A 21,866-nucleotide genomic window follows, 5' to 3' on the forward strand; every position below is an offset into this window, starting at 1 on the left:
ATCATTCATTTGTTAAACGCGACACAGGTTTACTGTAACAGAACAATCTTTCAAGAATGTAAGACCTTGTCACCCCTTTGCTCAAAACTCTCCCATATATATTTTTTAAGTTATTTATTTTGAGAGGGAGAAAAGGGACCACAAGCAGGGAAGGGGCAGAGAGGAGAGCCAGAATCCCAAGCAAGCAGGCTCTGCGCTGTCAGCACACAGCCCGGCCCGATGCGGCGTTTCAGTTCACGACCGTGAGATCATGACCAGAGCCACATCAAGAGTCGGCGCTTTAACCGACGGCCCCACCCAGGCGTCCCCAAACTCTCCCATATTGTAAACACACACACACACACACACACACACACACATACACGTAGTGGTAACTATGTAGAGAGGATGGACATGTTAATTAGCTTGATTGTGGTCTTTTCACATTGTGTATGTAAATCCAAATATCAAGTATATCTTAAATGTATACAATTTTTATATGTCTAAGATATCTCAGTAAAGCTATCAAAAGAGAGATAAAGAAAACCTCCCAAAATTTCCCATTAGTCTCAAAATAAAAGCCAAAATCCTACTGTAGACTCTGAGGCTCTAGGTGATCTGCATCCAGCACCACCACCCCCCCCCCCCCCCATCTCATCTCTGTCTATTGTCTCCTTTGCAAGTACTTTTCCAGTCTTGGTGACTCCGTGACCAGTTCTAGTACCCTTCTGGTTGGGGGTTTTGCCTTTGCCATCCCCTCTATCCAGAATTCTCTCCACTGATTTCTCATGGCTCATTTCCTAACTTCAATCAGATCTCAGCTCAAAGTTCATCCTAGTCACTTATTCATTTGTTCATTCCAAATGGCAAGCACTGTGGAATGAACCAGAAAACAAAACAAAGTCTCTGCTCTTGTGGGGAGGAGAGCACATTCTACTGGAGCGGAAATACACAATAAAATAAACATGGTGTTGGGGCACCTCGGTGGCTCAGTCAGCATCTGACTTGATTTTGGCTCAGGTCATGATCTCACAGTTTGTGGGTTCAGAGTCTGCTTGGGAGTCTATCTCTGCCCCCACCCCATTTGCTCTCTTTCTCAAAAATAAATAAACTTAAAAAAATAAGAATAAGAATAAGCATGGTGGCAAGTGAAACTATGCTATGAGAAAAACAGCCTAAAAGTATAAAGGGGTTCTCCATTTGATGGGGTGCTCAGGGATGGCTTTGGGATAAAATGAACTTTGTTTTTGCTCTACTGCTAACCAATTATGTGGCCTGGGGTGAGATTCTTCACCTTGCTGAGGCCATTTGGTTTGTGAAAGGAGTTCACAAGATTCAGTGGGATGATGCAAGTGGCAGGGTTGGCAAACCCTACTTCCTTGTGCATATGTGAGTGACTTCTGAGTCCCATAAGGAAAGGGAAACTCAGGAGAGGAGCCGTGGGCTGACATCCTGATGCTGGCAGGCTGGGTCTGCAGACCCAGCGGGGGTCCTGCAGGACCAGCCAAAAGGGTCCTTGGCTTCCCGCAGAAAGGAAATCAAACAGGAGCCAGCAGTAGGTGAAAGCAGTTTATTGAAGACAGAGAGAGAGAGAAGGACTGGGTGTCTGGAAGACTTGGAAAGGAAAAGACCATGAGTCTCCTCTTTTCTTGGGGTCTGGGGTTTTCACTGGCGATTGTACTCTGTGCACATGCCTTCTCAGGCATCCAGGAACTGGTCAGAACAAGGATAGGGTCCTTCTTAAGCCACTCGTTCCCTGAGGCCTGGGGTCTTGGCGTGGAGATATCTAGTGCCAGTGGTCTGGAATAGGCACTTGATGGCCTGCCGGGTCATTCCTTAGATATCGCCTATTGTGCTGGAAGACTCCAAAGATGATATTATCTCTTTGTCCCTTACAAGGAGAACATGTGTTTTTGCATTACGAGGCATGTGTTGAGTGGGGTGGGAATGCGGGGTCCTAGCAAGAATAGAAGCCAGAAAAGAAGCAAAGGAAAAACACGGCTTTTTTCCCTGGGGTTCCTTCAGTTTCCCTGTCTCAGTCCGAGTCCAACTGGAAGCAACCTCCCAACCAGTACTATGGAAAACGGCTATGATTGCTGCAGGGGCTTGTAGGAGAGCCTAGGACTAAAGTAAAGAAAGAGGGCTTCCCTGTGGGATGCTGATTCTAGTGATTTGGAGGTCTCATTGGGGAGGGAGGAACAAAGCCCGAGCTCCAATCAGCCGAGGTCCCCATCCGGTACCTCTGAGTTCCATCATTCGAGCCGGAGTCGCCCGTCAAGTCTTACGTCACTGGGATCAAACCAATCACGTCTTTAAGTGCACCAATCGGCGTATGCTTACGGCGGAAACGAGGTCGCCCTAGCCAATGACAGGGGCCGTACGGCGGAAGTGTAGAAATGGTCTCTTGGGAAGATGGCAGCCTCAGTCCGGCCACAAGTTGATTGGCAGGTGCGGTGACCAGAGGGTGAGCCTTACAACCCGAGAGGCTGTTTGGAGGCTGAGGCACGAAAGAGCTGCGAGCCGAGCTCAGGGAGGGTTCGGAGGCACTTATATAAAGGTCTCCGGAGAGCTAGAGAAAGGGCGGCTCCAGAGGGGGCGGTGCGGCAGGCGAGGTCTGGCCGGAGAGCAGGGACGCCCGGAAGGGGCGGAGCCTGCGGCGGGGCGGGTGGAGCTTTTGGAGCTCGGGAGCCGGGCCAGGAGACGAGGCCCGGGTTGGGAGCAGCTAGGGGCAGGGTTTATGGGGTGGGCGTGACCATGAGGTGGGGCCTGGGGCGGGGCCTAAAGGGACCGGGGCCGAGCTGGAGAGGGGAAGGGTTTGGGGGGACTGGGCCTGGTCTGGAGGAGCCTCATCTAGCGGGTTTCCGACGCGGCGGCGGCAGCATCAGACCAGGCCCTGTCCCTCGACCTCATTCCGACCCCTTTCTCCTCTCTCGCTCAACAGCTCTAGACTCCAGGCCCTGTCCCCTGGGCTCTGCCTTCGGATGTCCCACCGTACACAGCCTGCATGCGCCGTGGGGCGCCCCAGGACCAGGAGCTGGTGGGCCCGGGGGCTCCTGCGCGGGGGTCCCGGGGCGCCCCTCCTCCCTCGGGACTTGTCCCGGTCCTCGTCTTTCCCCCGGACCTAGTATTCAGGGCGGACCAGCGGAGTGGACCCCGGCAGCTGCTGACCCTCTATAACCCCACGGGAGCTGCGCTTCGCTTCCGAGGTGAATGGATGGGCACCTCATGCTAGGGATCTGGGTCTGGGGGCAGGACACCAGGGGACTGTGTGGGGCTGGAGGAGTGTGATGAGCAGGGTCAGATATCCAACTTTGGCAGACTGGAAGAATCAGGTCCTGTGCTCTGGGGTAGAAGGCAAGAGGGACTCTAGTGTCCCTCCCTGGGCAAGCTTGTGTAGGGTCTCTGAAGCAATGGTCGGTCTGTGTGTGCATTTATCCCTCAGTCCTGTGCACAGCACCTGCCAAATATACGGTGTTTGACGCAGAAGGATACGTGAAACCTCAATCCTGCATTGACATGTGAGTTGGGATGGTTGAGGGGACTCGTGGGAGCCAGGGGTTGCAGCTACCTTTGTCTGAATTACCGCGCCCATGCCCTAGGGCTCAGACCTGGGTCTCTTCAACCTTTTCCCCCACCTCTGTCAGCATCCCTAAGGGAAAAGCTCCTGGGAAGTGGGCCTGGATCCACTTGGATCACTGCCTGTCATTCACTTCCTCACAATGGGCCTCTCTCCTATTTTGGGACCAGTGTGATTCGCCACGTGGCCCCCATTCCCAGCCACTATGACGTCCAGGACCGCTTCCGCATTGAGCTGTCTGAGGAGGGAGCTGAGGGTCGAGTGGTGGGGCGCAAGGACATCACCTCGATTCTGAGGGCCCCAGCCTACCCTCTTGAGCTTCAGGGACAGCCTGACCCAACGCCCCACCCAGGGCCTCCTTCCTGGACAGCACCACCCACGGCCAGACACTTCCCCGAGAGTGAGTTGGGGGATGGGAATTCTTGAGTTCTTGAGCGTTACCCTGGAGATGCACCCAGTTGGAGTGGAAGGAGTCTTCTGGTTCAGTCTTTTGCTTTTTGGCAGAAGCATTCCTAGGAGTTGAGATTTCATATCAGGTTAGGCAAAACACAGACTTCTGTAGCTTTCCCTGGTTTCTGGCCTCTACTTAGAGGGAAAAGTTCTCCCTTGGCCCTAACTTCAGTACTTCCTATCATGTGCCAGCTTAGTTCAGTTCAATATGAAACCCATACTGAAGCACTATGCTGTACCAAGTCGTGGGCTGCATATGGGAGACAGAGTTCCTTGCCTGACAATCTTGTCCACAGGAGTCAGTAATGAAGGCAGGGTGAAGAGAAAAATATGCTGAGGGACCAGAGGATAGAAGGTTTCTTGTAACTGTGGGGACAGAGGCTCCAGGGAGGAGACGACACTTGCAGTATGCCCCCTGGAAGGCAATAAGAAATAGACACACCTCCCATCTCCAACTTTCATCCTGGAGGACGGTGGGCTGGGCAGGAGGGAGGCTGGAGCTTCTGATGAGCCAGGCTTGTTTCCCAGACCCCCATCCACAACTGGCCACCAGCTCCTTCCTCCTCTTCTTGCTGACGGGCATAGTCTCCGTGGCCTTCCTGCTGCTCCCGCTCCAGGACGAACTTGGCAGCCAGCTGCCCCAAATCCTGCACGTCTCCCTGGGACAGAAGTTGGTGGCGGCCTACATCTTGGGTGAGCACAGTAGTGGCTAGGGGCATGGGGGCCATGAGGAAGGCTAACAGAGCCCCAAGGCTGCTCATTCGGTCTTGCTCTTCTGTCCTCCTCCTCCAGGCCTCCTCACCATGGTGTTCCTTCGGACCTGAGCTCCCTGCTCAACTTTTACCCACCTCCTGGGGCAGAGATGTGGATGTGTACATGAGACAGCCACTGTGATGCCCATGCTTTGTTTCAACTCCTACTCCCTCTTCTTCCTGCCCAGCCTCTCTCCCCAACTACCCAGGGATTTGTATTCATTTTCCAAATTGAATAAAATAAATTTTTGAAATTAAACTAAGAAATGTAGGAAACAAGCCCCTTTCTTCCCACTTCATTCCTCCAGTTCCTCCTCCCATCCTCAGGGGACCTGGGGCAGTGAAGGGACCCAGTGAGGGTTCTAGTCCTGGTGCTGCACCAGAAGAAAAACCTGTGTAACCTTGAGCAAGTCATTGAACTTTTCTGAGCTTCTATTTCTACTTCTAAAATGAGGGAATTGGGGAAGTAGACTTTTTTAAGGTCCCCTTTAGCTCTAAAATAGGGTCCCTTCCCTAGGCTGATGTACTTAACAAAGAAACAAACAAATGCTGCCTAATCCCACCTGCTGTAGACATCCAGTTTCAGTCCTTTTTTTTTTTTTTTTTTTATTAAGTTTCATTTATTTATTCTGAGAGCAACAGAGGCAGCACGAATGGGAGAGGGGCAGAAAAAGACGAGGGAGAGAGAGAGAATGAGAGTCCCAAGCAGGTTGTGCACTGCCAGTGCAGAGCCCAACATGGGGCTTGATCTCATGAAACTGTGAGATCATGACCTGAGCTGGATGCTTAACCAACCAAACTACCCAGGTGCCCCATCCAGTCTCATGCTCTGGAGCCATCAGAGCCTCTTGCCAGGGTTTCCTAGATGCTTCCAATACCCAGAATCCTTTTCTGCCTTTTTGACCCTTTATCTGCTTTTGTCTCTTCCTTTATGACTTCAACTCCTGTGAGTCAGAAACACCAAGGTCCCTGCCAAGACTGGGGAAAATGGGATTGCCTGACATAACTTCCAACTCAACCAGGCAGGAGAAACTAAGGCACAGGAAAAGAATAGGATCCTCGAAAGGTAGGTGTCCAGCCCTCTCTCAGATGCAGGGCAAGGGAGAAGAAAGGAAGAGGGGCAGCCAGTGACACTGGCAGATCGTTGATTGGGGACAAAAATCAGCAAGACAATGTTAAGACAGACTCTGTCTGTTCTCTGCTTGTTGTCACATCTCTGATCCTCTTGCCTCCTTCTAGAAGGACCTTATTGATGACATACCCCCACTCCCCCAATCCAGGATAATCTCCCTATTAGTTTGCTAGGGCTACACAGACGGGGACGGGGGGGGGGGGGGTGGCGCTTAAACACAAATTAATTTTCTGACAGTTCTAGAGGCTAGATGTTCAAGAGTAAGGTGGCAACAGATTTGATTTCTCTGGAAGCCTCTCTTTGGCTCACAGATTGCCCCCTTCTCACCATGTCTTTACATGGCCTTTCCTGTGTGTGTGCACATTCTTGATGTCTCTCCGTGTCCAATTTTCTTACAAGGACACTGATCGGCTTGGATTAGGTCCACCCTAATGGCTTCATTTAAACTTAATCACATCTTTAAAGGCCGTGTCTCCAAATACAGACTGAGATATTGGGGGTTAGGGCTTCAACATACGAATTTGGGGGGGGGGCACATTTCAGCTCAACATACTCCCCATCTCAAGATCCTCAACCCAACCACATCCAAAAAGTCCTTTTTGTTGGGCAAGGTAACATTCACAGGTTTCAGGGATTAGCACATGAACATCTCTTTTCCAGATTGCTATTCTGGACAAGGTGAAGGGCTGAGAAACTACTTTGGGAAATTTGTTCCAGACATTATGTCAGAGAAGCAAATAGTCAAGGAGCATCTGACCCTGGTCCAGGCTCCTGAGAACCCACCAAGTCAGGCTCAGGGGGCGTAAGAGGGGGGATGTTTCATCCTGGAACCCAGAGCCTGGGGCATCGCAAACTGTACACTAAGAGGCCTTTACTCCCCAGTGTCCTGAGGCGCAGGGTAGGACCTGTCCACATCAAGAGAGGACCGAGTAGCCCAGACACAGGCCCTAGTATTTATGCAGCTGCCCTTGAGTGAGGGCCAGGGCTGCCGCCACCTGAGATGTGATTAAGGGTAAAGTGGTGCAGGCAGCATTTACACTTCCCTGCCCTCCTGCAGCTTCTACCTTGTTGGACAAAACTGACCAAAGGGGACCCATGTGGAGCGGTCCCAGGGTGGGTCAGTCTAACAGGTGTGTGTGTGTGACCCCTGCAGTCTCCCAGGGCCCTGTTCTCAGGAGGCCCCATGTTTGGGGGCTAATGCTCTGTGGTCACCACCTTGAAATTCTTAATTGGTTTTACCTTTGAATTTATGTTTTGGATCTACGGCCATGCCACCTTGAACGCGCCCTGTCTCGTCTGAATTTATGTTTTTGGAAGGACAGTCTGATGGGACAATGGTGAATGTGTGGGGGTCCTGCCGCCCCTGGTCGTGTTCTTACCTGCCAGCTCCCTGCCCCCACCCAGAGACAACTGGTACCCTCCTTTCCCAGCAGGGGCCTGGCCCCAGGCACAGGAAAGCTCCAGGTCATGGTCAGGGTCTGGCACGTGCGCCATCCGTACCAAGGTGTGGAGCAGAGCCCCAGTACCTATGGGGATCTGCCCCAGGGTATTTCCGTCTGAAGATCCGGACATTAAATAGCAAATTAAAATCCACCATACAGGTTGAAAGACTGTAGGAAAGAAAAAGGTTTGTTCATACCTTTTGAACAAGAGGCCCTGAAAATAATGTATCCATCCCTGGTCTCTGGAGAAGCTACAGAGCCAGCTCTCCACCCACGATGGTCTTTGGAGAAGGGCCCTCCTTATTTCCTTAGGCAGCATCCTTACTTCCTCAGGTAACAGAACAAAGTTTTCCCCATGGAGACAGCATTCCTGTTTGCATCCTCTTTGGCCCCTCTGCCCAACCCTTCCCTGTCTCAAGGGAGGGAAGATTGGGTGGAGTGAGGGTGAGGAAGAAGCATAAAAGTGCTTATAAACAACAGATGCCACCAGGTGGTTTATTAAGGTCCAAACCCCAGCCCCTCCCACCACAGACCACCTGTTGGCTATAGGCTATGGTTCCAGTCATTCTCCCACTAAGAGGACTGGTCATGTCCCAGGACCTAGGAAACCTTCCCGAGTGGTCTCTAGGTGTGGGGGCCCCTTTCCCGCAGGGTAAAGGGCTGTGATGAGGGAGCGGATGCGGCTCTCTGATTAGCTGACAGTAATGCCGGCCCGTTGTGGAAGTCACTCCTCACCTACTCCTACATTTCAGGGCCAGGGGTGTGGGTGTCTGCGCAGGCATCTCAGCTGGGCCCTTTGCAAGGACGGGAAAGGCTAATGAGAAACCGGTCAGCAGTGAGAGGTGGCACTAGGCACCTCTATCACCTAGAAGTCGCTCAAGCGGGAGAGCAGGAGCTCTCGGCAGGGGCATATGCTCGCCCTGCCCACCGCGGACCTCAGAAGTTGTTATCGATGTTCCAGACGTCCCCGCTAAGTGCGTTGGCTGCCCCCTGCAGCGTCCAGGTGAGCAGGGCCAGCTGGCGTCGGAAGCGGCTCTCCTGGAAGCCCAGGCCGGGAGCCACCCGGGAGGAGGCAGCCCTAGGGTCTCCGGAACCGTGGGAGCGCAACAGTCGCACGTGGTCGAGCAGCGCGTCCAGCGTGTGGTCTCCGTGGCCCAAGAAAATGTGGCGGAACGGGGAGTCGGCCGGCGACACGTACTGAGACAGGAAGTAGAACTCCACCTGCGCCGAGAAGGGGTCGTGTCGGGTGGGGGTTCCGCCTGAGCGCGGGGCCGGACACGCGTAGCGAACATTGCTGAGCAGCTTCTCTAAGTCCCACCTCCCTTTGTCTACCCAATCGGGGGTAGCCATTCTTTGACGTCACCAGCAGCCGGGTAGGCAGCGTCCTCCTACTGTGTTTTAGATTCTATCCCATTCTATCCCTCTGGCCTCCAAGCCCGCATCTACGCCCTCCCAGTCTTCCGTCTTCACTCATTCACTTACCCGGCTAAAGCCTCAAATAACAGTCTATGGTCCTGCTGTTCCTCACTCTCCTACACCCCAGTCATTCCCCCTCACGGCCGCCAACGTCCACATACCAGCGTCAAAGGTCAAGGGGACAGGCTAGTGCTAATGAAGTGCCTGACTCTGTCCTCCCTCTGTGACTCAGATGCTGATCATCTTTCTCGAGATGGCCTCACTCCCCGCCCAGTTCTCCCACCTTTCTTCCAGCCTCTCTGGGTTCCTTCTGCTCCCACGTATGGGCAGGCCCAAGGCTGGACCCCCACCCTCTGCTCCTCTCCTTACCTACAATCCGGTGTTCTTCAAGCCTGGCTGCTTATTAGAATCACCATCGCGTGGGTGCCACCCCAACAAAATTGGAATCTCTATGGGTGGTCTCACACGCTCACATCTTTTCAAGCCCTCCATCTTTCACTGGAAGGGCTCCTCCATGCCCCTGACTGCAGTCACGACCTCATGGGGATAATTGCCAAGTCTACTTGACAAAAATCATCCACTGAAATCCTGGCCTCCACCCTTCTGGACCTCCCCACCAGGTAGGGGGCACCTGGACACAGCCTCACACACATGAGCACCAACTTCTTCTAAAACCTGACCCTTGCACCCACAATCCCTCGTGAGTGCCAGGGTCTCCCCAGTGCCAGCCTCTCAGCCCGGAAGGTGTGTTCATGTGAATGGGGTGAGCTCAGACTGCCTGGTTTCTGATTTTGGCTCCACCACTTACTGCGATCTTGGATAAGTTATTGTACAGTACTAGCAACCTCACGAGATTTGGGGGGTCCTGTGAGGGAAAATGCAGTAAAGCCCTAGCACATGGCAGCCCTCGAGAAATGGCAGCTGCTATCATTTTCCCCCTCCTCTTCCCTTAACACCCCGTCTGTCCATTTTCCTTCCAAATGTCTCCCATCATTCCAGTCCCCTCACCCACAGGTGGTATTTACTACCACTCTCATCCAGAGCTCAGCCATCACTCCATTCATTCCCTTTTCACCATGGACGGTCTGGCCAAATCCTTCCTAAAACTCTGTTCTGCCCCCACCACCTCCCTGTTCAAACACCTCCCTAATTTCCTTGATGCCCAGACCCTAAAAATTCAAACTTCTTTTCCTGGCATTCAAGGCTCCCTTGATAGGTGATCTCTCTCCCACAGTTTGGTGCTCCTCTCCCCTCTGCTTCTCCACAGACTTCTGTTCAGGTTCTGCTGGTCCATGCCCTGCTCCCAAGGACAACCAGGCCTATCTCACTGCCATACCCTTACTCTGGATGTCTCTACTCTGAATGTCTTTTCTCTGCACCAACCCACGTTCTGTTTGTTCCTCTAGACGAACCTCACAGTCTAAAGCAGGGGTTAGCAAACTTTTTCTAAAAAAAGCCAGGTAGCAAATATTTTCGGCTCTGCAGGCCATATTGTTTCTGTTGCAAACACTCAACTTTGCCACCATAGCTAGTACAAAAGCAGCCATAGAGAATATGAAAAATCAATGTGCATGGCTGTGTTTCCATAAAACTTTATTTGCAAAACAGGCAGCAGGCCAAGTTTGGCCCACTGGCTATAGTTTACCAACCCCTGGTCTAGAGCAACAGAGTTCCCTGGGTCTGACCCAGCCATGTTGCTGGTTCTGAAGTTCTGAATCTTTTACTCTCCAGCCCTGAGTCTGAATCATGCCCCTAGCATATAGGTGCCCTTCATTCCCGGGGGGGGGGGGGGGGGGAGGGGGCATGTGGCAACTTGGGGGAGTGGGGTGGGTGAGGGGAGTAGCATCTTTTTGTGTTCCCGGAGTCTGGCACAGCAGGGATTAAAGCAAGATCTGTGAATGAGAATGAACCATGCGTGTCTCAGTGGAAGGGGCAAAGGGAAGGGGAGATGGAGAGGTCAGGAAGTAGGGGAATAAGAGAGGAAACTGAAGAGAGAGAAGGATGAGAGGGATCAGGAGAAAAGAGCAAGGATGAAAGAGCAAGAGGGATGGGTTTGCGAACAGAAACAAGGGGTAAGTGGTGCCAAGGGAAACAGGCAGGGTCACAGGAGGGAAAAACAAATGGAAGACATGTCCCAAAACCAAGGTCCTGCATACAGTCCGGGTTCCCTGTCCACACCACACTCAAGGAGGATGGTCCTGCTTAGAATTTTGCCCTGTAGACTTTTTCCCATGCCCACGGCCCCTACTTATCCCATTTCCCGAAATCAAAGCGCTGAGTTCTTGGGAATAAATAAATGGAAGAAAGTGGAGAGGTTGGAACAGGAGACAGAGCGTGAGTTGGGAAGTATTCAAAATGAAGTGGGAGGAATTGGCCAAGGAATCAGATCCTGTAGAACTTTACGTGACACTTCCCCCAGGCAGCTTCTCTGGGTTTCACCTATCTTATTACCAGAGGGAAGAGAGCTCTCCTTGCTCTGAATTTCTTAAGCCTTTGCCCCTCCTGGCCATAAGCTTGTGCCTCTTGTACTGTGGACGATCGTGGACGTGCTTTTTCTCTCCAGAGGAGAGGAGAGGGAGGCAGTGAAGGGCTCGGCGCAAGGCAGAGGAGTCCCAGTTCTGCCACGCCGTCTGCCACGCGTCTGGCCCTCCCTGTCCGTTTCATCACTTTGCGGGGCCTGTCTCAGTGGTCACTCCAGCCTGGCCGGTCTGTGAGCGCTGTCAGTCCAGGACTGGGAGCGCCCGGAAGACAGGGACGGAGCAAAGGCGGAAACAGGGGAGAGGAGCACAGGGCGAATGGGTCCTCGGAAGGGTGGCTCCAGGCCTTCAGGGAAAGGGAGAGGGCGCGGGGGCGGGGCCTCACCCGCATGATGCGCACGTTGTACATGCGCATCAGCCGCTCATCGCTCTCCTCTGAGCTGTAGATCTCCTTTCGCAGCTTCTCAGCTGCCCGGATGTAGTCCCCCCGCGCCGAGTACACCCACTGGAGGGTCAGCCCGCGGGCCTGAGGATGGAGACGCAGGCTGGGGCCGGACGCAGGGGCCAGGACCCCAGCCTAGGGTGGGGGTCCAGGTGCTGGGGAATGGGGCTGAGACCCTGGGGCTGGCAGGACTAGGGGGTATAGTGGAACAGAATAGTGGGAGAGGGAAGAAGATCTGGGCCTTCTCTCTGGTTGGGAGGGTATGAGTTGGGTCCTAAGGGGTCTAGGGGTCTAGGGCAGGAGTAAAAGGACCAGGTTGTCAGAGGGGACTAGACCCTAAGGATTGTGGGGAAGAGGGGCCACACCTCTGGAATGGGCAGCACTTAGGGGGGATATAGCGCCCCCCCCCCATCCCCAGAAGCCAGGAGCAGGGTTGGTATCTTGGACCTTGAGGTCCCCAGAGAACTCGTTGAGGCTGCCGATGTGCTTGAGGACCACGTCCCCGTAGCGGCCGAAGTCCAGAGGCAGCAGGTGATCGTGGCTGAGCCTGATGAGGAGTTGCCCAGCGAGCTGGGCCACAGCCTGGGCCACCGCGGGCAGGCGGCCCCGCAGGACCCTGTGTAGGTTCTCGTATGTGTCATCCTTCGTGTGCAGGAACGGGTACGCCTGGCCATCCTGCGGGGACAGGGTGCACGCTGGCACAGGGTCATTGTACAGGCAGGCTGAGGGGATGCTGCTCTGGGACAGGGCCAGGAAGTCTCACCTCCATGAAAGAGAACTCAACGGCAGGGACCCCCGCAAAGGCCGTGAAGGAATAGGCACTGCTGTCCATGGGCAGTGGCTGGATCCTGAGAGTGGGCAGGTTGGAGTGCTCTGTGGGTTTGGCTCCCCCCACAAGTTGCCCTCCCTTGCTCCTCACCCCAACTTACACCTCAGCATCCCAGCTGTGATTGTTGAACATCACCTGCTCATAGAGGGTCTGCCCACTGTGGTTAGGAGAGTCCACCTGGAGGCAGGGTAGGGGGCACCGGTCAGGTCAGGCCCTGGCCACCACCAGCTTCCCTTCATCCCCTGCTCCTGGCCAGCTCTTGCCTGCTTCAGGATGTTCTCTATGAGGCTGATCAGAAGGGGGCTGGTCTTGGCCTGGAACTTGTCATCTCCTGCAGAGAGGGAGGAGAAGGGATGCCAGGCTCAAGGCTTGGCCCTGAGGGCAGGGTGTACCAGAGGGGGCCCAGCTGGTCACACTACCCCCACTCACCCAGCACGGCATTGTCCAGGCTCACATAGACTACAGCTTTGAGGTGCAGCACGCTGAGGTAGCCCTGTGGGTGAGGGATATGAGGTTTAACCCCCCCCCCCCACCTCTTCCCACTGCCTGACTCCCTGTCCTGGACCCCACATTACCTCTAGCCACTCTGTGGAGCCCACGCTCCCAAAGTCCCCTCCGTCCCAGCTGATGAAGAGAAGGCTCCTACGAGGCCGGAAGCCTGGAAGCAGAGTGGGTTGGGAGCATGGGCTCAGCTGAAGACCAAGCAGAGACGCCATCATTGCCTTCCTCTGTCCTACTTCCCTGGGGTCTCTCCTTTCCTCCCGTCCAGCCCCCAGCCCAGCCCACCTCCCCTGGTCTGCCCTGACTCAACTATAACAGTGATGGAGATGGCTTTCGTATGGAGTCTCCTGCTTAATGCTTCACTCAGACCAAGGACTATTATTACAGTTGACTCTTAAACATGGGTTTGAACTGCTTGGGTCCACTTACATGCAGATTTTCAACGGAGCAGAGGGGTCTGCACCCCTAACCCTGGCATTGCTACAGGGTCAACTCTACTTTCATGTTTAGATGAGGAAATGGAGGTAAAGTGACTTGCCCAGGGCCATGCAGCTGGGACATGGAGAAGCCAGGTTTGGCCCAGGTCTGAGTGGCCACTCTCTAGCCTGTGCTCCTGACTGCCTCTCTGCCCTGTCCTGGCTCAGGCCACAGACCCAGCTACCCGGCCCAGGGCTTGACCTTACCATTGCTCACCATGGAGGAAAAGGTTCGCACCAGCTCTAGCAGTATGGCCGTCCCCACAGCAGACTTGGCCGCTCCTGGGCCCCACGCATCCCTCTGCGCCCCAATGACAACATAGTGATCTGCAGGAGGGGAGGTTTGGGGTCTATGTCCTTATACTGGCAGTACCCAGAAAGCACCTGGGAGGGTGTGTCACAGGGCCTCAGCCCTCACCATTTCTTAGGCCTCTCAGTCTCCACTTCCCAGCCCTGCCATCCCTGCTGTCCCTAAAGTGACAGCACCACTTCTGCTTGGCCCTGCCTGGATGGCCTGCTCCTTCAGCAGGGTGCTTGGAGTCATTCTGGATTCCATCACCTCCCTGGTCAGCCATGTCCTGCTGTTTGACAAGTCCTGACGGGTCTTCCTCCTCTACCCCTCTACCCCAACCATCCCCCCCCAACCCCGGTTTCTCATCTGAGCTGCCATCACAGGCTTCCCTGTGTCTCTCCTCAGTGTTTGTAGATATCACACTCTTCAGCTCAAGAACCCACTTTGATTCGGGGGCACCTGGCTGACTCAGTCAGTTGAGCATCTGACTTCAGCTCAGATTGTGATCTCATGGTTCATAGGTTCGAGCCTTGTGTCAGGCTCTCTGTTATCAAGGTGGAGCCTGCTTCTTCTGTCTCCCTCTCTCTCTGCACCTTCCCCGCTCATGCTCACTCTTTTTCTCTCTCTCTGTCTCAAAACTAAACATTAAAAATAAAAAAAGAACCCACTTAGATTCCTACTGCTATCTGCATCTAGTTAGGCTCAAAATGTTCGTCTGTCTAACCTGAACTCCTTTTTATGCTATGACATCACCCAAAGCACACTTGCTCACCTCCTGTGCTAGGGAACTCACTACTGTGCAGAACTGCCCATTCTGTCTCTGGACAGATTTGACCATGGGGTCTACTCATTGCCACCCTCCTTGGTCCCAGATCAGCCTCAATTTGCCAGCCTCCCACCCTGCTAACTCCTGCTGCCCCCTCCCCTGGGCACCACCCCTGCCCACTCCCCCAGGGCCTCCTGCTCCAGCCCCATTTCTAGTCCAGGTTCATGAGCAATGGCTCCCCTCCTGCAGGCTGTGGGTGATGCTGGGCAAGCTAGCACACCTGGCTCTGAGCGGCCCTCGATGCAGCCAAAGATGTTGCTGATGGGGGTAGAGACCCTGTGGTTGTTGACCCCTAGATGCAAGCCTGGCCCAGGGCCCAGGCGATAAGGGGACACTGGGAGGTGCCCCTGCCATTCCTGGGGGGCCACAGGGCCTTGGAGTTTCCTGGAGAGGGGTGGGGCAGAAAGGGTTGGAAGTGGCAGAGAGGCCCAGGCTATAGAAGAGCCCAGAGCTCCCCCTGCGCTCTTTCCCTCCCACCCTCTGGTTCCAGCTCGACTTCTGCAATGTGCCTCCTGCCTTGGACAGTTGTGCAGGTTAGGTCCTCAAAGGTGCCCAGAGGAAGTGGGTGTGATATCCAGCTGGAGTTCCACTCACCGGATGGCAGGCACTGGCATGAGGCTCTGCCCACCCAGAAGATTCATCTTTTTCTAGTTCACCCCAAAAGACTTTACAAACTAGCTCCCTCTCCCTTCCTCCTCCCCTCTTGGCCCCCACACGCCCCTCACCTCAGCAGGATGGAAGCAATGTCCGCACTGATGGGCTGGGCTGGGATGTTAGGGAGGCCTGAGGACTGGACTGGAGGGAACTGGGTTTGATTAAAGGAAGGGAAGCCAGGCGTGTAGGGGTCCCCGGTTCCCAGGTGCACCTGTGAGGAAGGGGGTGTCCACGCTGAAACTGTGAGCTGGGCTCCCAGGAGTAGCTTACCAGCATCATCCTAGACAAAGAGGTACAGTCTTGGGACCCCAGGAATCCACCACTGGCTGCCCCCAGACTCACATGTCCATACACAGCCCTGTGGCTGGACAGGCCGAGCTTGTGTGGGTCCTGTGAGAAGTCTGCGGAATCAGGGTATATGAGCACTCCTCGGGCCCCAAAGTCCTGGGCACTGGCCACCTGGGGATGGGACATGGGTAAAAGGCTCCTTCTCCCAGAGAAAACCGATTTATAAGGGCAGGAGAAGCAAGTAAAAGTAAAGTGGCACTGCCTCTGCTCTGCTATTATGAACCCAGAGAGGCTGTGGGCACCCCCCACCACCCTCATCTTCCCACCTTCGCACAGCAAACCTCACCTTGCTCCACATTCTTCCCTGCTTGTTCCCCATCCCAACCTCCCGATTTTGTTCCCCGCCAACACTTTCTTACCCGCTTGGTTCTTTTCCTCTTCTGACAGCCTCCTAGAGGCTCCCCATCTGCTGCTGTCCTATCTTCGCTTTCCCCAGCCCTGCGCCCTCCGCGCTCCACTCCATCCCCCATCCAGGGACCCTCACCTTCTGGGCAAAACTGATCTCCCCCAGGCGCACCAGCAGGAGGCGCCCCGCCGGCTCCACGCCCCGGGCCCGCAGGTCCTGCAGGTCCTCTGGGCGCCCGTAGTGGGCGTACACCAGCTCTCCCTGGGAATGAGAAGGGCTGTGAGGCGCTGTCTCCCCGTCCCTCCTCCGCCACCCGGGAGGGGACGCTCGCTGCCCCCGTCCTGGGGGCGGGACAGGGGGCGCTCACCGTGGCGTTGCCCGTGGCGCTGTAGGGACAGTAGACATCGTGGTCCTCCAGCTGCAGGGGCTCCCCGAGCTTCCCAGCCGCCTCCACCCAATGCAGGGTATTGGGATGAGCCCTGAGGAGCGGAGGTGGTAAGCGCCCCCCGCGCGCCCCCCCGCGCGCCCCCCCGCGCGCCCCCCCGCGCACTCACGGGTCCGGGAACTGCAGCCCCACGTAGTGCGTATCCATCCAGACGTGGTCCAGCTTTTGGCCCAAGAGCGCCACGCGGATGTCCTGAGCCAGGGCCGCCATGCCGGCCGAACCAGCCACCCTTTTCCGAAGGCTGGTTTGCCTGAGCGGGAAGAGGTGGGATTGGGGCGTGGAAGGGGAAGAAGGGGACTTCTGGACGCCTGGAGGAGAGGGAGGGAGGGGGACTGATGCCAGAGACGTGGGGTCGCCCTGGGGCCTGGGGAGTGACGGACTCTCAAGTCTCTCCCTGACTCGACCATTACCATCCATCCCATTACCACCGGGCTGCCAGCCAGCGTCTCTAAGGCCTCCTTCCTCCTTAGCTTTCTTGGTATCTTGTCCACCATCTCTTAGGTTATTACTGGCTCAATCCAAACTTCCCGATTTACTGCCTTTCCACACATACGCATACTGTCCTGTGCTTTGCCCCACATATGAAAAACACTTTTCTTCCAAAGGGCTAACTGGGCGGATGTGGCCCTCCATCTCCCCCACCCTCCACCTGAGTCTCACAGAGCTATCTTAACACCGTGGTTCCAGGTGTCATAGTGGGGCCCCTTGTCTTGGAGACCTCACCCTGTCGTCTTCCATAGTCACCACCTAACTAGTGAGCCTGTTGTCGCCTGAGCTTCAGGCATGGCCTCCCTGACAACAGGCTTCACCTGCACCCTCTCCAAGGTGGACAGACTCCTCCCTCCTCAGCATCATCATTGAATACCCCTCTACCTTTTGCCTTGGCAGAAACCCAGCTGTCGCCTGAGACGCCGGGTTCCTATGGGGCTCTGGTTCTTCTACCACCTGCACTTGCAGTGGAGGCAGGCCCCTGGCTCCACGGTTCGAATTTCTGGCCATTACTGCTCTGGGAGAACTCTCTTCCTTTGAAGCCTGGAGCATCCAGCTCTCCCACGCTCTGCCCCTCTTTCAGACAATCGGTCACTTGTCCGCTTTCATCAAGGACTTTGGTATCTGGCATATCATTTTCATCTCCACTAAGGAACTCCACCAAGTTTCTGCCCTACTTCAAAATCCACATGCAGGGTCACCTTAGTCTCAGCCTGCACCCTCTGAGCTCTCGCGAGGACCACTGCACTCCATGGTCTAAGTGGTTTTCTCAAGACCATTCCTGCCTCCCACTCCACCCCCATCCAGGATCTCAAGTATTTGTTTGAAACTGCATCCATCAGTGCGTTCGTAAAATAGATGATGCATAACAGTAAATTAGATGTACACGCTGCAATATATAGACCTTGAAAACATGGCGTTAAATTAAAAGAAAAATTTATCAAATTAAAAACACGCTAGAGAGACACTAGAGAGAGCTGTATCTGAGTAGTGGGTCTTGGAGTGACTTTTTTTTTTTTTTTACATTCCTCTTTATATTTTTCCACATGGCTTAACTTTAAAAACAATGAACATAGAGGATGTTATGCAAACATTAAATGTTTTGAAAATTCTACCTATCCATGTAGCACATTCCATATATGACAAAGCTATGTGTGTATTTAAAGGCGCACATCAAACACATCAGATGAGGTGCTTCTGGGTGAGGAGACGAGGGAGGAGGGCTCAGAGTTAGGGAGGGAAATTAAATAAGAAAATCCTTTGCTGAGGACACTGAACTACTGCCCCAGGAGTATCATGAACTCTGTTCTTTGCACCAACCTTAAAAAACAAAAACAAAAACAAAAACAAACAACCAAAAAAAAAAAAACAAACCACTAAAAGCTCCCCCTACATCTGATCATGATACACTGTTGTTTCAAATTCTTCATTTCTCCCTCTTTCCTCTTAAAATCCAAAGCAGTTTGGGTAGCCATTAAGGCCTTATATGACCTGAGCCATATCCACCTTGACACCGAACCCCCCCTGGCCACAGGTCAAAATTCAAGCCCTGTGATGTGCCATTAAAGACTTTTCTGGGTCTGTCCTATCTGGACCCCTCTGTACTCATTCAGACAGTCACATGGACCTTCGTTCACTTCCTCCAATAGGCCACCATTCTCACCCCAGGCCCTCTGCACCTGCTGTTCTCTGGCCTAAAATGCTTTTCTACCTTCTCTTGGCCTGGTGAACAACTCACCCCTTGGGGTCAGCTCCTCCCTTCCTTAAGGAAGCCTTCCCTGACCCCCACTCTAAGTCAGATCTCCCTGGTCATAGTCATTGCAATGATCCTAGTAACAAATACATAGTCAGGAATGTGATTATTAGTTCAGTATTGATTTCCCCCAATAGACTGAAAGCTCCATAAGGACAAGGTCCAGACTTTTGTTCTCTGCTCTATCGCCTCCACCTACTACTTAGCCTAGCACTTGCCACACGGTAGGTGCTCAAATATATTTGGTGGACAAACGAATGAATGACCTCATCAATGTCACTGCCAGTTCAGCCATTTACTTCCCTGGTCACACCCACACTGCTCTTGTCATTACCCAGAATTCCGTCTCCAGAATATTTATCCACTGAGGATTTACTGAACACTAACTAAATGCCAGGCACTGTGTTAAGTGTTGGAGATGTCAGAATAAATAGGACACAATTTATCAGATAAATGTTAAAAGTTCCAATATCCCACTCTCTGACTAGAGCTTTCCAGGTTCCAGCTTGCTCCCTGACCCTCACTATACCTGCTCTTCAACCACATTGAGTATTCCAGACTGTCCGATTTCTCCAAGCCTCTCTGCAGCTTTCCCTTCCTTCTCCATTCACCCTGGAGTCATGCATCACTTCATCGCTCGCTCCCCCTCACTGCCACCCTCTTGCCCTCCCCACCCTCTGATGACATCCACAGTGCCACACCTCACCCTGCAACCTGGCAAACCACCTGTTCAGTCTGTACCCAGCCGACCGAGTGTTGCCCAAGAAAATAAGAAGCCCTGGGGCGCCTGGGTGGCTCAGTTGGTTAGGCATCTGACTCTCGATTTCAGCTCAGGTCATGATCTCACTGTTTGTGGGATCGAGCCCTTAGTCCAGCTCTGTGGTGACAGCCCAGAGCCTGCTTGGGATTCTCTCCCTCTCTCTCTGCCCCTCCCCTGCACACACACACACACACACACACACACACACACACTCTCTCTCTCTCTCTCTCTCTCAAAATAAATAAATAAACATTAAAAAAAAAAGTTATCTGGAGTCTACAGCAAAGTTCATACTCCATAACAAAGTAATATAAAAACATTCCTGTGAGAATCAGGAAATAGGCATATCTCCAGTCATCATTACCTAAATTCACATCCTCTAATGCGATAAGCAATGAAAAAAGACAGAAAAGGTATAGACATTGAGAAAGAGGCTATACATCTCTCACTAGCTATAGCTTATATGATTTTCTACTTAGAAAACCCAGGAGAATCCACTGAAACCACTATTCCTGACCAAAGAGAGGGCTATTGGAGGCCTGACCTCTGAACCATTTAAATGGGCAGCTCCTTCCCAATAGGGAAAGTGACCTCAGCAAAACAAGAGAAACACTGGCCTGCTTGGGCTGAGCTTCGGGCCTGCGTGGTCTGTGTCTGGATGGGATCTCTCACAAATTAGACGGAAGGTCTATGCTCACAAATGCATTTGCGTGCTCATTTTTTCAGATTCCTTAAAATGTCCCTTCTCAGAAACCCCCAGAGCTTCCCACAGCCACAGGTCAAAATCCAAGCCCTGTAATGTGGCACTCAGGACTTTTCTGGGTCTGTCCCGCCTCCTGTCTGGATACTGGACCCTTCTGCTCTCACTCAGACAGTCAGCTCCCACATCTCCTAAGGGTGCCATCCTCAGAGCCAGAGCCCCTCTGCAACCTTATCTCTGGGATGCCCCCCCTCCCCTCAGCTCCAAGTGCCTGACATCCTTCCCAGGACCACTCCCAGGGAGGCCAGGGAGGCAAGTGGAAGGCCTCAGAAGGGGCCCCACACCAGAGTCCTGGGCAGAGGGAAGGAGGCTGAGTTCCGGCAAGGCTGACCCTTACCTGATTGTGTCCTCCAGGCGCCCCTCCCCCAGGAACCTCAGGAACATGGCCTGGAGGTCGCTCCAGTACAAGGTGCCCTGGTGGGAGTCTGGGCCCGGCTCATAGTTTATGTCCTCGCTGACCACCAACACGTCATCCCCGCATGCCTGGCAGGACCCTCGGAAGGCCACATAGCCCAGAAGGAAAGCTGGGGGATGGCAAGATGGAGATGCCCTTGTGCCCCCCTCTGGATTCCAGAAATCCACCCCCAACCCAGGCCCTTCACTGACGGGGGAATGGGGTAGGGGATGACTCTCACCCCCAGTGAAGATCAGCAGGGTTGTCAGGACCAGGTAGGGGGCAGCCCTTCGTCCTGTTGCTGCCCAGAGTCCGAGGTTCTGCTTCCCTGCTCTGGAGCCCAGGTCAGGGCCCCTCAGCTCCATAGGGCAGAAGTGGATGGGTGGCTCAGCCCCCTCCTCCCCGTCTTCCTCTTCCTCCTCCAGGCGCCACTGCTGGGTGCCCTCCACGCGCTTGTAGATGGTCTGAGAGGGTCGTGGGGACAGCCTTTGCTGCGCAGGGCACGGTGGGCATGAGATTGGGAGAAGAGGCGTGGGGGATAGGCTAGGATCTGGCAATAACAGTCAGTGACTATGGGGTGCCAGAGGAGCACAAGGCAGGGGAAAGGGTCCTGAGAGGCAAGCTGCAGGGGAAAGATGGAGGTGGGGAGAGGAGGGGCCAGCTTTGGGGTTTGGGAGGGGGCTGAAGGACCTAGAGAGAAGGCCTAACGTGTCCCCCAACCCCACTCGGTCTTACCGTTCTGTGAAGTAGACCCCAAAGCCGCTCCATGCTCGTGCCCCCTCCTGAGCCTTGCCGGCTGTTCCCCCAACAGTGATAAACCGTTTGTGGGAGCCCCAAGAGGGCCCCTTATCAGCCCTGGCAGGCAGCCTGAGCCTAGGCCGTTCTTGTCCCCCCCCCCCCAAAGGGTGGGGGCACAGTCCTGGCCTCAGTCCAGCCTTCCAGATATGAACCCCCAGCCCAGGCCAGAGGACAAGGGGCTGTGCCCTCCCCTGCCAATCCCTCCACAGTCCCACTTCCGCTCCCTTCCTGCAAAACAATCATTTTTTTTTACCTTGGGGCAGACTTTGGCCTCCTAGTTCCCATCAGGGGTGGGGGAAGGGGACTGATGGCTGGGGAGGGCAAAGATAAGGATGCCCTCTCCTGCTTCCACCCCTCCCAGTGTCCTTGGGGACCCCTTCCTAAGCTCCCCACTATGAAAACCTCACCCCCTCTCAAGTCATCTGGCTTGCAGGCCCACCAGTGAGTGCCCAGCCAGTCCCTGTAACACATTAGGCTTGGCTGGGGTGATCCTAAGCTGAAGTTGCCTAAGTGGTGTGACCTGGGGGT

General features: G+C 54.2%; 2 protein-coding genes across 7 annotated transcripts; one reads left to right on the forward strand and one right to left on the reverse strand.

The window, feature by feature from the left end:
* The first annotated feature begins 1,977 nt into the window (after positions 1-1,977).
* MOSPD3 (motile sperm domain containing 3) lies at positions 1,978-5,038 on the forward strand. 4 transcript variants are annotated; one of them, XM_060649357.3, is made up of 6 exons: positions 1,978-2,427; positions 2,921-3,185; positions 3,422-3,497; positions 3,727-3,956; positions 4,535-4,699; positions 4,799-5,038. In XM_060649357.3, exons 2-6 carry the CDS (start codon positions 2,984-2,986, stop codon positions 4,828-4,830), a joined length of 705 nt encoding a protein of 234 aa, XP_060505340.1. In that variant the 5' UTR covers positions 1,978-2,427; positions 2,921-2,983; the 3' UTR covers positions 4,831-5,038. The 4 variants fall into 4 exon arrangements, with proteins under 4 accessions (XP_060505340.1, XP_060505338.1, XP_060505341.1 ...); XM_060649355.3 differs by having other exon boundaries at positions 2,352-2,443; XM_060649358.2 differs by lacking the exon at positions 1,978-2,427 and adding an exon at positions 2,518-2,536.
* A 2,761-nt stretch (positions 5,039-7,799) lies between these two features.
* On the reverse strand, positions 7,800-21,589 carry TFR2 (transferrin receptor 2). 3 transcript variants are annotated; one of them, XM_060649331.3, is made up of 18 exons: positions 21,276-21,589; positions 20,782-21,004; positions 20,484-20,670; positions 16,494-16,634; positions 16,307-16,418; positions 16,078-16,200; positions 15,588-15,704; positions 15,317-15,456; positions 14,812-14,975; positions 13,691-13,800; positions 13,072-13,188; positions 12,926-12,989; positions 12,760-12,827; positions 12,597-12,673; positions 12,431-12,515; positions 12,115-12,342; positions 11,611-11,751; positions 7,800-8,553 (listed from the first exon to the last, which is right to left on the reverse strand). In XM_060649331.3, the coding sequence occupies exons 1-18, from the start codon at positions 21,306-21,308 to the stop codon at positions 8,269-8,271; spliced, it is 2,415 nt and encodes an 804-aa protein (XP_060505314.1). In that variant the 5' UTR covers positions 21,309-21,589; the 3' UTR covers positions 7,800-8,268. The 3 variants fall into 3 exon arrangements, with proteins under 3 accessions (XP_060505314.1, XP_060505312.1, XP_060505313.1); XM_060649329.3 differs by having other exon boundaries at positions 20,782-21,031; positions 21,276-21,588; XM_060649330.3 differs by having other exon boundaries at positions 13,072-13,154; positions 13,681-13,800; positions 20,782-21,031; positions 21,276-21,587.
* Between the last annotated feature and the right edge of the window lie 277 nt (positions 21,590-21,866).

Source organism: Panthera onca, chromosome E3 (assembly GCF_046562875.1).
Source record: "Panthera onca isolate mPanOnc1 chromosome E3, mPanOnc1 haplotype 2, whole genome shotgun sequence".
NCBI classification, from domain to species: Eukaryota; Metazoa; Chordata; class Mammalia; order Carnivora; family Felidae; genus Panthera; species Panthera onca.

Coding starts and splice junctions, on each gene's coding strand:
- MOSPD3 (XM_060649357.3), top strand. CDS start 2,984: ATGCGCCGTGGGGCGCCCCAGGACCAGGAGCTGGTGGGCCCGGGGGCT. Junction 3,498..3,726: donor CCTCAATCCTGCATTGACAT/GTGAGTTGGGAT, acceptor TTTTGGGACCAG/TGTGATTCGCCACGTGGCCC. Junction 4,700..4,798: donor GGTGGCGGCCTACATCTTGG/GTGAGCACAGTA, acceptor CTCCTCCTCCAG/GCCTCCTCACCATGGTGTTC.
- TFR2 (XM_060649329.3), bottom strand. CDS start 21,308: ATGGAGCGGCTTTGGGGTCTACTTCACAGAACG. Junction 13,189..13,690: donor TGCGAACCTTTTCCTCCATG/GTGAGCAATGGT, acceptor CTTGGTCTTCAG/CTGAGCCCATGCTCCCAACC. Junction 12,674..12,759: donor TAGAGAACATCCTGAAGCAG/GCAAGAGCTGGC, acceptor CCCTGCCTCCAG/GTGGACTCTCCTAACCACAG.